This window comes from Saimiri boliviensis, chromosome 9, assembly GCF_048565385.1.
Source record: "Saimiri boliviensis isolate mSaiBol1 chromosome 9, mSaiBol1.pri, whole genome shotgun sequence".
NCBI classification, from domain to species: domain Eukaryota; kingdom Metazoa; phylum Chordata; class Mammalia; order Primates; family Cebidae; genus Saimiri; species Saimiri boliviensis.
Genome location: NC_133457.1, coordinates 28,202,061 through 28,215,177, shown reverse-complemented (window position 1 = coordinate 28,215,177; position 13,117 = coordinate 28,202,061). Strand labels below are relative to the sequence as shown.

The 13,117-nt window shown below is 35.1% G+C and overlaps 1 protein-coding gene across 1 annotated transcript in view; it reads left to right on the top strand.

The window, feature by feature from the left end:
• Window positions 1-8,345, top strand: part of SERPINI2 (serpin family I member 2) — a 30,276-nt gene extending 21,931 nt beyond the window's left edge. The window contains exons 6-8 of the mRNA XM_010335698.3: window positions 592-678; window positions 3,203-3,292; window positions 7,458-8,345. Coding sequence (XP_010334000.2) covers window positions 592-678; window positions 3,203-3,292; window positions 7,458-7,534 — 254 coding nt within the window. The 3' untranslated portion in view covers window positions 7,535-8,345. The remainder of the gene's footprint in view (window positions 1-591; window positions 679-3,202; window positions 3,293-7,457) is intronic.
• Window positions 8,346-13,117: the final 4,772 nt, after the last annotated feature.

Sequence of the window (13,117 nt, the reverse complement as noted above, 5' to 3'; positions counted from 1 at the left end):
TATTTCACTTAGTTGGATACTTGATTTGAGGCTTACATCATTTACCTTTTATGTCACAGAAAAACTTGATCTCTCTATCTTTGTATATATGTCATCTCTGGAAGAGCTAAACCTAAACCACCTTTATCTGTAGCAAATTGACTAAGTGGGAAAGAATGAATTTATTTGTTTCTCTGTCTTTGATCATTAGAAAAGGTACTTATGCCAGGCACGGTGGCTCACACCTGTAATCCCAGAACTTTAAGAGGCAAAGGCGGGTGGATCACCTGAGGTCAGGAGTTTGAGACTAGCCTAGTCAGCACGGTGAAATCCCATCTCTACTAAAAATATAAAAATTAGATTGATGTGGTGGTAGGTGCCTGTAATCCCAGCTGAGATGAAAGAACTGCTTGAACTTGGGAGGCAGAGGTTGCAGTGCGCCGAGATTGTGCCACTGCACTCCAGCCTGGGGGACAGAGCAAGACTCCAACTTAAAAAAAAAAAAAAAAAAAAAAAAAGAAGGAAAGAAAGAGAAAATGTAATTAATCTGGAACCACATAGGTAATGGCTCTTGATTTTAACTCTTAAATACACTTTCATATTTTTTACCAGATTCATCTGAAGTATATGTTTCTCAAGTCATGCAAAAAGTTTTCTTTGAGATAAATGAAGATGGCAGTGAAGCTGCAACATCAACTGGTAGGACGAATGATTTCTGGCCAAGCTAGGAGGAAAGACGGGGAGAGGATAAACATTAGGGTGCTGGCCCTTTTGAAGTATTATAATCCCCTTTTTCTCTTCTGCTGTCTAATACACTACAGGAGGGAAAAAAGGAAACGGTTGTAGAAGCTGTTCATATTTCTGTTCAGTCACAGCATGATATAAAAAGGAAAGGAAGGGTTTTGATTAAGAGTTGAGGCCTATCTACTGGTATTTGCTCATTTGCAAAACTGGATTACCTTCGAATTACCAGATAGGACCTGTGGAGAAAACTTTAGGGCTCAAATATAAAATCATTATTTTTTAGGAATGCTCACCCTTACATAATTGTATTTTATTTCATTTTTTCACTACACCAACTTTGTCCCCACTTTGCTCATTTGATTCTTATTATTATCTCTATGGCAGTGGCTCTGAAACTTACCCTGCACATAAAAATCACCTGGGAAGCTTTAAAAATGCCTATGCCCAGTCCACACCCCAAAATAATTAAATCAGTATTTTTGGAAGTGAAATTCAGAGTCCAATATTTTCTTAGGTTTTCCTAAGCAATACCAATGTGCATCCAAGAACCAGTGCTTCATAGTGGCTTGTATCTTGACCTTTTTATTACAAATGTAGTGCACAGACCAACAACAGCACCACTTGGGAACTTGTTAGAAATGCAAAATCTTAGGTCCAAAACCTAGACCTATTGAATCAGAATCTGCATTTTGCAAGATCACTAGGAAATTTATTTGTACATTCTAGTTTGAGAACCACTCTTCTAGGCCATATTTTCTTGAACAAATGACATTTTAAATAGCATCTATGCTGCATAGAAATAATGCTTGAAAAATAATTAGAAAAAAGCCTTAAAATTAATTAGAAATGGACAAGCAACTTTAATGAATTCCTCTTAAATCTATTTTAATCCCTTATATGATTTGGATTTTAATCAATATTTAAAAGCTATTTATCATTTAAAATGTCTTACTGATAAGTATATAAAAATTGATATTCATTTATTAAATTCTCGATTAATTTGCAATGTTGCATCGGGCCAATGGATTTTGACATCTGGATGAAACACACTGGATGCCATTACTATTTTGTCATCTCCTGAAGGAATTTGCATTGCTGTGCTCAAGGAACTAGGATTGTAGGGGATGAGCTATATTAACATTTGAAGAAGTCAAAAGGTTATATTTGGATGAAATTGCTAGATCATGTAGACAAATTTTCCAGCTGCTTTTAAACAGTACTGAAAGAGTCCTTATAGATCTTTGTTTGATCTCATTATATTGGTGTACAGACAGGCCCAGCAATGGGAAGTGGCTCACCTGAGGTTAGACTATTGATCAACAGCAGAATTTGAACACAGCTCCTGTTCCCTGACTGTAAGTTCAGAGCTCTTTTTGCTGTTGCCCACTGCCACTCATTTTAAGTCTAAAATTTTCTAGGATTCTGTAACAATCATTAAGAGAAGGCAGATGAATCAATAATGAAACTCCTCAGAATAGTGAGCCTGGGTATTTTGACATTCAGAAATTCACTCTGGGACTGCTCAAAAGCAAAAACATGCAAGTATTCACTGTAAATGGGAATAGGAGTAAAACTGACCTTGCTTTTGAATTTTTCTTAATAACTCAGATGTAAGCCTATATTCACTGGTTATTTGGGAAGCATAGCCTTGATATTCTGGATAGGAGAGTGCCATTCATATTATCATACAAAAATTATATTTGACTGTTTTTCAATTTTAAGGATACATTGTGATCTTATTTTTCCTGGAGTCTGAAAATAACAGTACAAAATAATTGTATTATTGGTAAAGGCAATCTCTGAATTGAGCATAAAAATATTTAGTCTAGAAAGAAAAAATAACCTTTTATATTTTCCCATTCTAATATTGACAAATGCTGTAATAGAGCAATATAATATAAATTATCATAGAAAGTAATTTTTAAGTCAGCAAATTTCTGCTTCAAATCTCATAATAAAAATCTCACACATATTCACTGCACAAATCCTAAAAGCTCTAAGCTCACAGAATAATTTTGAAAAAGTCAGTTAAAAAAAATTAATTTGAGCTCGGATGTGATTACCACAAACTTGAAATTTAAAAACGAGGTGCAAACATACCTAAATAGGAATTAGGAATTACAAACATTATAGAAATAAATCATATAATACAAATAAAGAGTGAACAGAAAATTACTGTTTAAAAGATAAATTTTTTCAACTGCTTTCACTAAATTGAATCTGGTATCTGGCTTTCTTCCTCATTGAGCATAAATATAAAAGTTAGAATTATTCTATGAGTGACCTAATATTTATTCTTCAGTACTTTGGTTTTTAAATTTACTGCAAATTCCTCTGTATTTAGAAAATTGTTATTTTTTCACATGTTAACTCCTTACACAAAAGGACTTTTTCTATCTACAAAATGTATTATGAAAATACTTACATTACTGATCTTTTCAATGCAAATATCTAAATAACTGCTGCCTCTATTTTATAGGTATACACATCCCTGTAATCATGAGTCTGGCTCGAAACCAATTTATAGCAAATCATCCATTTCTGTTTATTATGAAGCATAACCCAACAGGTACTTTTTTGAGAATTCTTTGGGGGAACTGATTATGTTAAGCAGAACTAGTTCGTTTCTAATTGGAATGTACATAGCTGAAGTCATGTGTTCTTTCAGTGGGTATTTGTTAAGTGCATTTTACTTACCAGGTATTGTATTTTAAGAGATGTCAGGGGCCTAAAATAAGGTGGTGGTAATAATAGCTGCCATCATGGCTATTATATATATGTGGTAGCCATTTTATATAACTACTGCTAAAACTAAAACCACTTCAAAAAATTAGACATTTGATAAATAAAGACACAAAAGCTCAGTGAAAGATTGTATAGTTTATCTCAGGTTATATAACTTGAAAGTGTCTAACTGGGAATGCAGGTCAACTCTCTATGATGATACATTGGGGATGGAAATTGAGAGGTGTGGAGTTGTGAAAGAATTCAGGGATAGATGTGAAAACAGTAAGTGACTAGTGTAGGTTCTGAGGGGAAGGGAGGAGTCTAAGGTAATTTCAAATCTCCAATTTGGGCAACTAGTGAAAGATGATGGAGTTTGGTAAAAAAGTGAGTTTAGAAGTAGCAGACAGGATTGGCATTGGGCACAGTGTCAACACAGGGAAATCCAGATTGTCTGGATAGTTGCTGCAGCATTTTCTCTTGTGAATAAGAGAAGCCAGAAATGTGAATACAGTGGGAAAATTGTCAGGTTTATGTTTAGGATCCCTCTGCAGTCATACTGCTCATGTGAGAGTTACCATGGGATAGTAGAAATTATATTTTACTCATCTCTGTATTCAGCCCAATATTTGCCAAAATGCCTTGCACATAATATTAGTTTCCCTACAAATTGAGGTTATAAAATTGGGTTGAGCTCAAGTTCCAGCTGAATTTACTATCAGTTGTGAAACAAGTTGCTTGTCCTTTCTAAGCCACACTTTCTCTATATCTTATTTGAACTTAATAGTAATAGTACTTGGGCCATGTGCGGTGGCTCATGCCTGTAATCCTAACACTTTGGGAGGCTGAGGCAGGTGGATCACAAGGTCAGGAGATGGAGACTATTCTGGCTAACATGGTGAAACCCCGTCCCTACTAAAAATACAAAAAATTACCTGGGCATGGTGGTGCACACTGCAATCCCAGCTACCAGCTACTTGGGAGACTGAGGCAGGAGATTCACTTGAATTCCAGAGGCAGAGGTTGCAGTGAGTGAGACCGGGCCACTGCACTCCAGGCTGGGCAACAGAGCAAGACTCCCATCTAAAAAAAAAAAAAAAAAAAGTAGTACTCATCTCATAGAGTTAAATAGAAGACTTTTTGAAACCTGTAACACTGTGCCTGGCACATACTAACTGTTCATTATGAATAAATTAATAAATATGAATGAGTGAGTGAATAAAAGAAGAAAGGAAAGTGAAAAAGTATAAAGTCATTTACAGGAAGAAGAGACATAGTTAATCTCAGAATCTGAATCCGTTAGGTTAACTAGGATGCTAATATTATTGGCTCAGTAAGGGATATATCAGTCTTTTTTGGCTCAATGAAACTAATGCTGAGTGACCTTTCTGAAAGTCATATCTTAAAAACAATGAAACAGTTTTAGAATTGACGAGAGTGCATTAACACAACTTCAATTGTGGTAATGGATGTGTCAGTGTTCAAATGTATTCTGTCATTTGATCTGTATATTTAACTTTTGGATAATTCTAATTCGTTACAGTTAATGTATAATTATGTCCATGGAGACAGAAAGAAAAAAAGCTGCATTGAACATCAATGCACAAGTAAATCACGGCATTTAGAATAATTATGTTTGACCCTATTTTCCAAGTTGATGACTTGTCATATGCTAAGGCCAAGTAACAGTTATCAGTAAAACAGCAGTAAAAATTCAAAACCCCAAATAACCTACTTATTTATTTATTTGTGATAATGCTTAATGAGCAGATCTTAATGACAGTTTGAACTGTTTTATGTTCTCTATTGTAATGAGACTTTCTAAACTAGGGTTACTCCTTTAAAGTATTGTTTAAAATAAATGGCCACTCATTTATCAGGGACTGTCCATTGTTGCTGTTTAAGATGTAGAAAGAGCTGTTATCTTAAGACAATATATATTTAGTGATTTATCAATTTTTCTATCACAAATGAACTCAAGAAATCATTGAGATTAATGAAGATAGTGATTTAGCATCACCATAGTGAACTATTAAATGGCTTCATGGTGTACATAAAATGTGTTCTGTTGATGATTTCTAAAGTTTGAGGATGAATGATTTTAGGTTTAGTACAATCAATTTTTATATAGCCTGGAAATTTTCTTTTAGCCAAACAGTCCTTTTGTTCAAAATGTATACATTATTTGGATTTTACTATCAGATGAGTTTTATATTGCAGTATATTCATCTAAAGCCCTTACTAAGCTAAACTGCTAGGACAATAAAGCACCTTTTTAAGGTTGAGGATATAGGCCAACCTTATAAGATTTGAGAAGAAAATTGTGAAAGATACTCATGAAAGTTACCATTCCTGAAAAAATAGTGAATTATGATTTTGAAATTGACAGGACTCCAGACATAATGAAAGTTATTGCATTTAGAACTCTTTCAGGTCATGTGTTGAGGGCAAAAGCGAATTAAAGAATATTCATTAAGAATTTTTTTTTCTAGCCATTAGCTTGGTAATACTATTGTAATATTAGAAAGTAAAATTTGCTTTCATCTGATGAAGATGTTGTATAAATAGATTGATTAAATATAGAGGACACTTAAGAAGAAGGCATGAAGATAAAAAAAAATTTTTTTGCTTCAGTCTGTCTCTAAATTCTTTGCTATTATGTCAAGGGAGATTTTACTGATCTGCCCAATTAAGTAGTGAGTAGATTGATGATGGCATGAAGACTCAATTCAAAATGTGATTCTTCCTGGAAAAAGAAACAGATAGAAAATGCTGGGATTAAAACAGATTGAAAAGGCTGGACTTTTACGTAATATTCTACACTTCTAGGTATTTAAAATTTTAAGATATTGTCTTCAACTCTAAGTTAGTGTTTGTAGAAGTTAGTTTAACATTTTTCCAAACAAACTATTCTGATGAACATTTTAATGCAATACCATTATGGCATTAGTATTATGAAGATATAGGAATCACTGCTTATTCCTATTGTGACTAAATTTAATATATATTCTGAGAAATGTATTTATGTATCTTTATTTTCTTTGTTCCAGAATTATTTTAATATTTTGAAACAAATATTAAATGTTAACTATAATTATTCATAATAAAAAGTAAAATCTGCTGGAGTTTGTCTATTTCCATGTTATTTGTTCTTCAAAGAGAGTGTCTTTGGATTGAATAGTAGAGTTTATAAAAAAAAAGGGCTGTCCCACAATTATTTCAACTACATGTAAATATCATTTTCATTAGCTTTAAAATTATGCAAAACGTATCACCTTTGAAATTAACCTTTATTACATCCGAGCATAAGAATCTTAAGGCAACATTTGATATTGATTCATTCAATCCACTTCACTTAACTGTTGAAAAAAAGGTGAATAGATTTTAGTACATTATTCTTTCTGTTTTGTTCTTTAGTTCTTAGTTCCTTTTCACCTGCAAACACAGAATGGCTGAAAACAGGTATTTGCACTTATGCCATATACTTACATCAGTTTGGTGAGGATTTGAAAGTAGCAAAAGATACAAAAATATTGTCTTTGGCAGTAAAGTAGGCTCTGATTCAGAGCTGAAGTAGGAGAACTGTGAAGTTGCACATTTAACTCTGAAGACTTGCATTACATGCATAAAATGGTGATTGTTAATGCCTTAAATGTAAAACTCTACCACACTCATCACCATTTTATTATGCTATGTTCACTGGAGTGGGTCTCTATATTTAGAAGAACACCTCTCTGTCACTTTGTTTTTGCTTCCGTCTGTAAAAAACAGGATTAATGCATTTTCCATGACAAGCTGTAGTGGGTGTTGATTTACTTCATAAATTACCAGAAAATGATTAATGATAATATAATTATGAATTTGAGACAAAGGAGAAGGCTTTACTATTAGACACTGCCTATTTGTCTTACAGAGAAGAAAGACCGAATGATAAATATTAAGAAAAACGAACTATTGTCAGTTGTTTTCTTCAGAAATTCCTAAAGTATATTTGTTTTTTTTTTCCTTAGAATCCATTTTGTTTATGGGAAGAGTGACGAATCCCGACACCCAAGAGATGAAAGGAAGAGATTTAGATTCACTGTGAATGAAAAGCATAGGCTTAGAATAAACGATGACTTCTCGAAAATAGTTGATTGGCAAAAATATCACCTTGACAATATTTTCTCTACATCTTATTTCTTTTCTGTTTTAAACTGTGCCTGTAATAATAGAGATCTGTCTTGATGAATAAGTAAAATTAGGTATGCATTTGTTTCTGTTCTTTCTGTATGTTTTAGAAAGTCTATATGAATCTAAAGTAGTGAGTTTATATAAAATATTACCATTCATAAGTTAGAATAATCCTGTCTATAATATCTTAAATATCAAATTCTTGTCTTAGACAACAAATTTGTTATATCCTAAATACTGGACTATTAGACTCAGGCATAGCATCATTATCTAGCCATGGGGAAGTAAGATCAAGAGACCGCGGCCATGGTACCTGCTTCTCTTAAGACACAGAGATCCAGTATTCCTGGCAGTAGAGGAGCTCTGGGTATTTTACTAATCTTAATTTATTTGACATAGTACATTTAATATTTACCTTGTTTCAGTTCCTTTTGGAACATACCAATTTTTTTTCTACTCATTTACGATTTAAAAATGTACACAAAGTAGAAATGCCGAGCACTTTCGTAAATGATTCTTCATTTTGTAGGTGAAAGTGGCAGCCAAATTAGTGTGACTCAGGAAGCTGACCTTCCACGATTTTACAATACTGAGCCAAGGAAGTGTTAGAGTCAAGTTTGTGTTCTATAAAGATTAAATGCAGATCCCTTCCCATGAATACTTTGAAACATCACATCTAAATATCAAAAACTAAAACTACATTCTAGTATTACTTTATGCAGCATGTTTCACAGTTTTTCCGTTTTCAAGCTAATGATATAAAATGCCTTTTTGTTTGTTTGTCTTGGCAAGTTTGGCAGACAGCTTAATGATAATGGCTACATCTCACTGAGCTCTAATTGTGTGTTGGGCTTACTGAAGTAAGCACTTTTTACTTTATGTTAAATGTACTAAAATTTTTATGAAACAGTGTTACCTCACTTCCTGATAAAGAAACTAAGACTCAAAAAAGTTCTATAAATTAAAGACACATAACCAATAAATATCGTAGGTAGATTTGAATTCAGAACTACTTGAGCTAGAAGTCTGTGACCTTAATCACCAAGTTACATTCCCTTTGCAGGGAAGGAAAAAGTAATTTTCTTCTAATTCTCAGAGTTTTGAGCTAGTATCCCTTGTAATAAGAGACAGGACAGCCAAATGTGGTGGCTCATATCTGTAATCTTAGCACTTTGAGATGCTTAGGTGGGAGGATCACTTGAGGCCAGGAGTTCAAGACCAGCCTGGGCAACATAATGAGGTCTTGTCTATAAAAAATAAAAATAAAAAAATAGCCAGGTGTGGTGGCGCATGCCTGTGTTCCCAGCTACTGGATAGGATAAGGCAGGAGGATCACTTGAGTCCAGGAGTTTAAGGCTGTAGTGAACAATGATTATGCTACTGTGCTGTAGCCTGGACAACAGAGTGTTACCTAATCTCAAAACAAACAAACAAAACCAAAAGATTAACAAAGAAAAAAAGACATTTGTTAACACGTATACCACATGTACACATAGAAGATACCCAGGGAAAAATGAGTAAATCTCAAAGAAGTGGCTTAGAACTCTGGCTTACATAGCATCTTTGTCAAAGAACAACATGTTTCTGAAGAAATGACAAAGGAAAAGGACCTTGGATTTATAAGGGCAGTAAATTGTAGAAAGGCAAATATATGGTAGATAAAGGCTATTTTGTAAAATTTGTTGTGTAGATTCCTGTGGTGATATCTACAGGATGATAAGGGTCTTAAGTCATCTTCAGTGATCAAACTCTGTCCTACTTGGTAGAAAGAGGGGAAGGGTGGGGTGGGGGAGGGCAAATAATTTTTCCTGTGTCTACTTATTCTCAGTTGCCTTTAGCTCAAAATAATCCTTATGCCAAGTTGCATCTTTTGAGGTGCCAGATTCTGCTGCGCTTCCACTTCTACTTTAGTCTTCAAAGACTAGGTATCCATCTATAGCAAAACCTACAGCAATACTCAAGGCATTATGAAGCCAACTTTAGAATGAATTGTGATTGCTTAAAAATCATAACATAATTGAAAGAATGTTCATTCCTCTACTTTCAGTTTGAGTTTACTTATATATAACACAGTAAATACTAATCTACATTGTAGTGATACACATTTGGGGCATAAATTCCTCACAACATATCTGTTTTAAAAATGGGAGTCTGTGATTCAGGAAGGAGGGAATAGTGAGTTAAGAGGATAGTAGTTGTATTCAGGTGTGGCCCAGATTCCTGTTTCTCTTGGGTTGCCTGAATTCTTCTGATCCTTTTTGATGCATCATATGTCATGCTCTGGGGATTGATTCATTCATTTCACAAATATTAATTGTTCTTTGACCATGTTCCACGTACTTTTCTAAGCACAAGGGATATATTAGTGAGCAAATCTGTCAAGGTGCTTGTCTTCCTGAAGCTGACATTTTACTGGTAGCAGTAAACCAGTGAACAAATACAAAAACAAGTTAACTTCAAATGGCAATAACTGATGACACTAATAAAACAAAATAAGAAAAGAGGAATTTCAATAATTGAGATAATAAGGTGACTATCCAAGTTTCACTTTAAGTACATGTTCTTACAATATGTTCCTAATGTATCTGTTTCCTTTAATAAGATTTGCTAAACGTCAGCCTCAAGTTCCCTACTGAGGATCCTGAAAGCATTATATAGACGTTGGATAATTTTTTTTTCTTCTGATTTCGTGTTCTTCCAGTTTGTGTTATTTGGCTTAAAAATGGAAGCGTCTTCCATACGCTCTTTATGGAAGAATGAGTAGCCTTCTGGTGTGAATTCCAGCTAAAAAACACCCTTTTCTACCCTGCTTTGGGCATACAGTTGCCAAACCATTTCTAAAATTAAAACATTTAATCTTTACCTTCAATTGCAAGTAACTCAGTAGTTATTACAAGTTCATATCATAAAGGTTACAAGTGTCCAGAACACATTTAGAAAACATAAATCTATTTATGAAGGAAAGTAAGTATGAGAAAATTTTTTTTCCTAAACTATACAAAATCTGTAGGATTCGCAACAGTCCATAATCAACATGGGATAAAATTATTGTCAAATTAACACCCCTTGTAAAAGTCTAGTATGTAATATATATTGGAAATATTTTTACTCCTCATGGAGGCAAATTAATTATTAAAACAGTATTTCCGTTGGAAACTTTGAAATCGGTTTTCACTGACTTCACATAGCTATAATTCTTGGCATATTCTAGAGAGAAGCTGTTACTGAACTGAACTTGGGTCTGCCTGCCTGGCACAGCAAGGCCAAACAATGACGTGGAGATTTGCAATAAGAAAGTGAGGCATTTATTGCAGGGCAGCAGGCAGGAAGAATCACGCAGCTCATGTTTAAGACCTGAAGTACCCAGTGGCTTAACTATAAGGTTTTTTAAAGGCAGGGAGGCAGACGTTACAGGCAAAGCCATAGGTCGATACATGGAGGCTACACATTGGTCTGGCCTGAAAAGGTGGGACATCTTGAAGCAGGTGAGGGGGAGTGTGGCATGGCCCACAGATCACAGGTGGATTCAAATATTTTCTGATTTATTATTGGTTTGGCTTTGTCTAAAATTTTGGGTCAGCAGAAAGGAGAGTTGAGCTCTGGCCTGTGAGCAAAATTTCCTTCAGTCCCCTCAGGAAGAAATTTAGAACAAAGAATGACAGAATTTAGTTCTCAGTTCCCCCTTATCTGAGATCTATGTGCCAGCAGATGGCTTTCCATGTGGTGAGGGGTCCAGGTTTCTGAAAAACAACTCAGGGACATATGTGAGGATTTCATCTTTAGTTTCTATAAAGAACCAAACACTGGCTCTAGCTTCCTTGGCTATCGTTTTAAGCTATTACTGCATTCTTGCTTATCAAGTTGCTCATTTACTTCTCAGGGCTAGGTTGGTGGCTGGAATTTCCCCTGAAGGAACTCGAGATTTTTCTTTTTTTCCATGCTTTTGGGGTGGCAGGCCCCTAGGAGAGATCCCTGTTCCTTCTCAGAGTCTGCCATATCAGGTGGTACAACCGAAAGACCTGAGAAAAGGAACAATTTCTTTCTTTGGAGAGGCTTATAAAATTCTCTTGAATTGGTAAAAATGACCTGGAAACCTTCAAAGATACAGAGAAAACTTTAGGTACGTTTCATTAAAGGTCTGTGCCTTGGACCTCTGGAAATAAGATACTTCCTCACTGTATAGCCTTACACCATTGAAGCATACTCTATGAAGGACCGACCCCCTGAGCCATGGATCAGCCTGAGTCTGACTACATGCATTTGGCAGAAGTGTGGGTCTACTTATTTTGTTTTCTTGCAAGAGCATTTTACTCTGTGATTTCTGCCCCACTCCCTCATTTTCATGCTTTCTCGTGATAATCTCTAAATCTGAAGCCTAAAATTCAAAATGTTAATAATCTGGATCCTTTCACCTTTTGATCCCTCAAATGACCACCCTGATGATATAAAGAAATTGAAAGATATTTTCACTGTCCAACGTTATAATTTTTGGCTTGTCATATCAATTCTCCGGAGCTTCAATGGCCTCACCTATAAAATGAAGGGTTGGTTGGATGAATCCTATTTCAAGTCTTTATTCCAAAGTTCTGTGTTGGCAACTCTTGGGCTTCTCCTCAAAGACACATCTTTGAAACAATGTCTTTTGAGTCTTTATTGTCTATATGCAGTTATTTTACACAAAACAAAAATAAATTCCATATGTACTTCTCACAAGGATCTTGATCTATTATGTTCTTTATTAATAATTGTCTCTTTATAGGTTTGAGATTTATATTTTTAAAAACAGCATATATATAATTTTACTTTTGTGTCAGAGACCTATATCTAGTAAAGTTTCTTGACTGCCATTTTCAAATGTAGAGCTGTTGCTGGGCAGTGGTGGCCTCACTAGGAAATTCTATTCATCTACCCTTGCCTTTACCTAAGTGGAGCCTTATAATTGGTTCTCATCAATGGAATATAATAGAGATGAGTGTGTCACTTGTGAGTCCAAATGGTTAAGAAACAAGCGTGTCTCCCTAACTGTTCCCTTCTCTGGTACCAGCTTGATGCCAATGTTCAAGGTGACCCTGTAAGCCATATTTAGAATATGACAGAGCTTCTATTAGTTCTGTGTGTCACAAAGCCCCTATGCCGCTTTGGCTAAAACAAACCCGTCATACTGAGGGAATGTATTCTCTTACTGGGTTCAAAAGGGGGTATAGTTTTAAGGGCAAGAATTTCCCAGCGCCATGCCTCCCTACCATCTCTCTCCATCTGGGAGATTTAACGGTTTATGTTTGAATTTCGCGGGCACAGGAAGAAACTAAAAGTCAATCACTCCAGCGGAAGTTCTAAGGAAGTTCCTTTCATTGGCCCAGGGTTTTGGAGAAGGTGCGGGTTCCTCCCAGGATAAAGGTCCGTGTCCACACACTTGGCCGGATTTCCCCTCTGGAACCCCCTTCCACACTTCTTGCAAAAGCTTTTCTCTTCTCTTCTTTTTTTTTTTTTTCTCTTT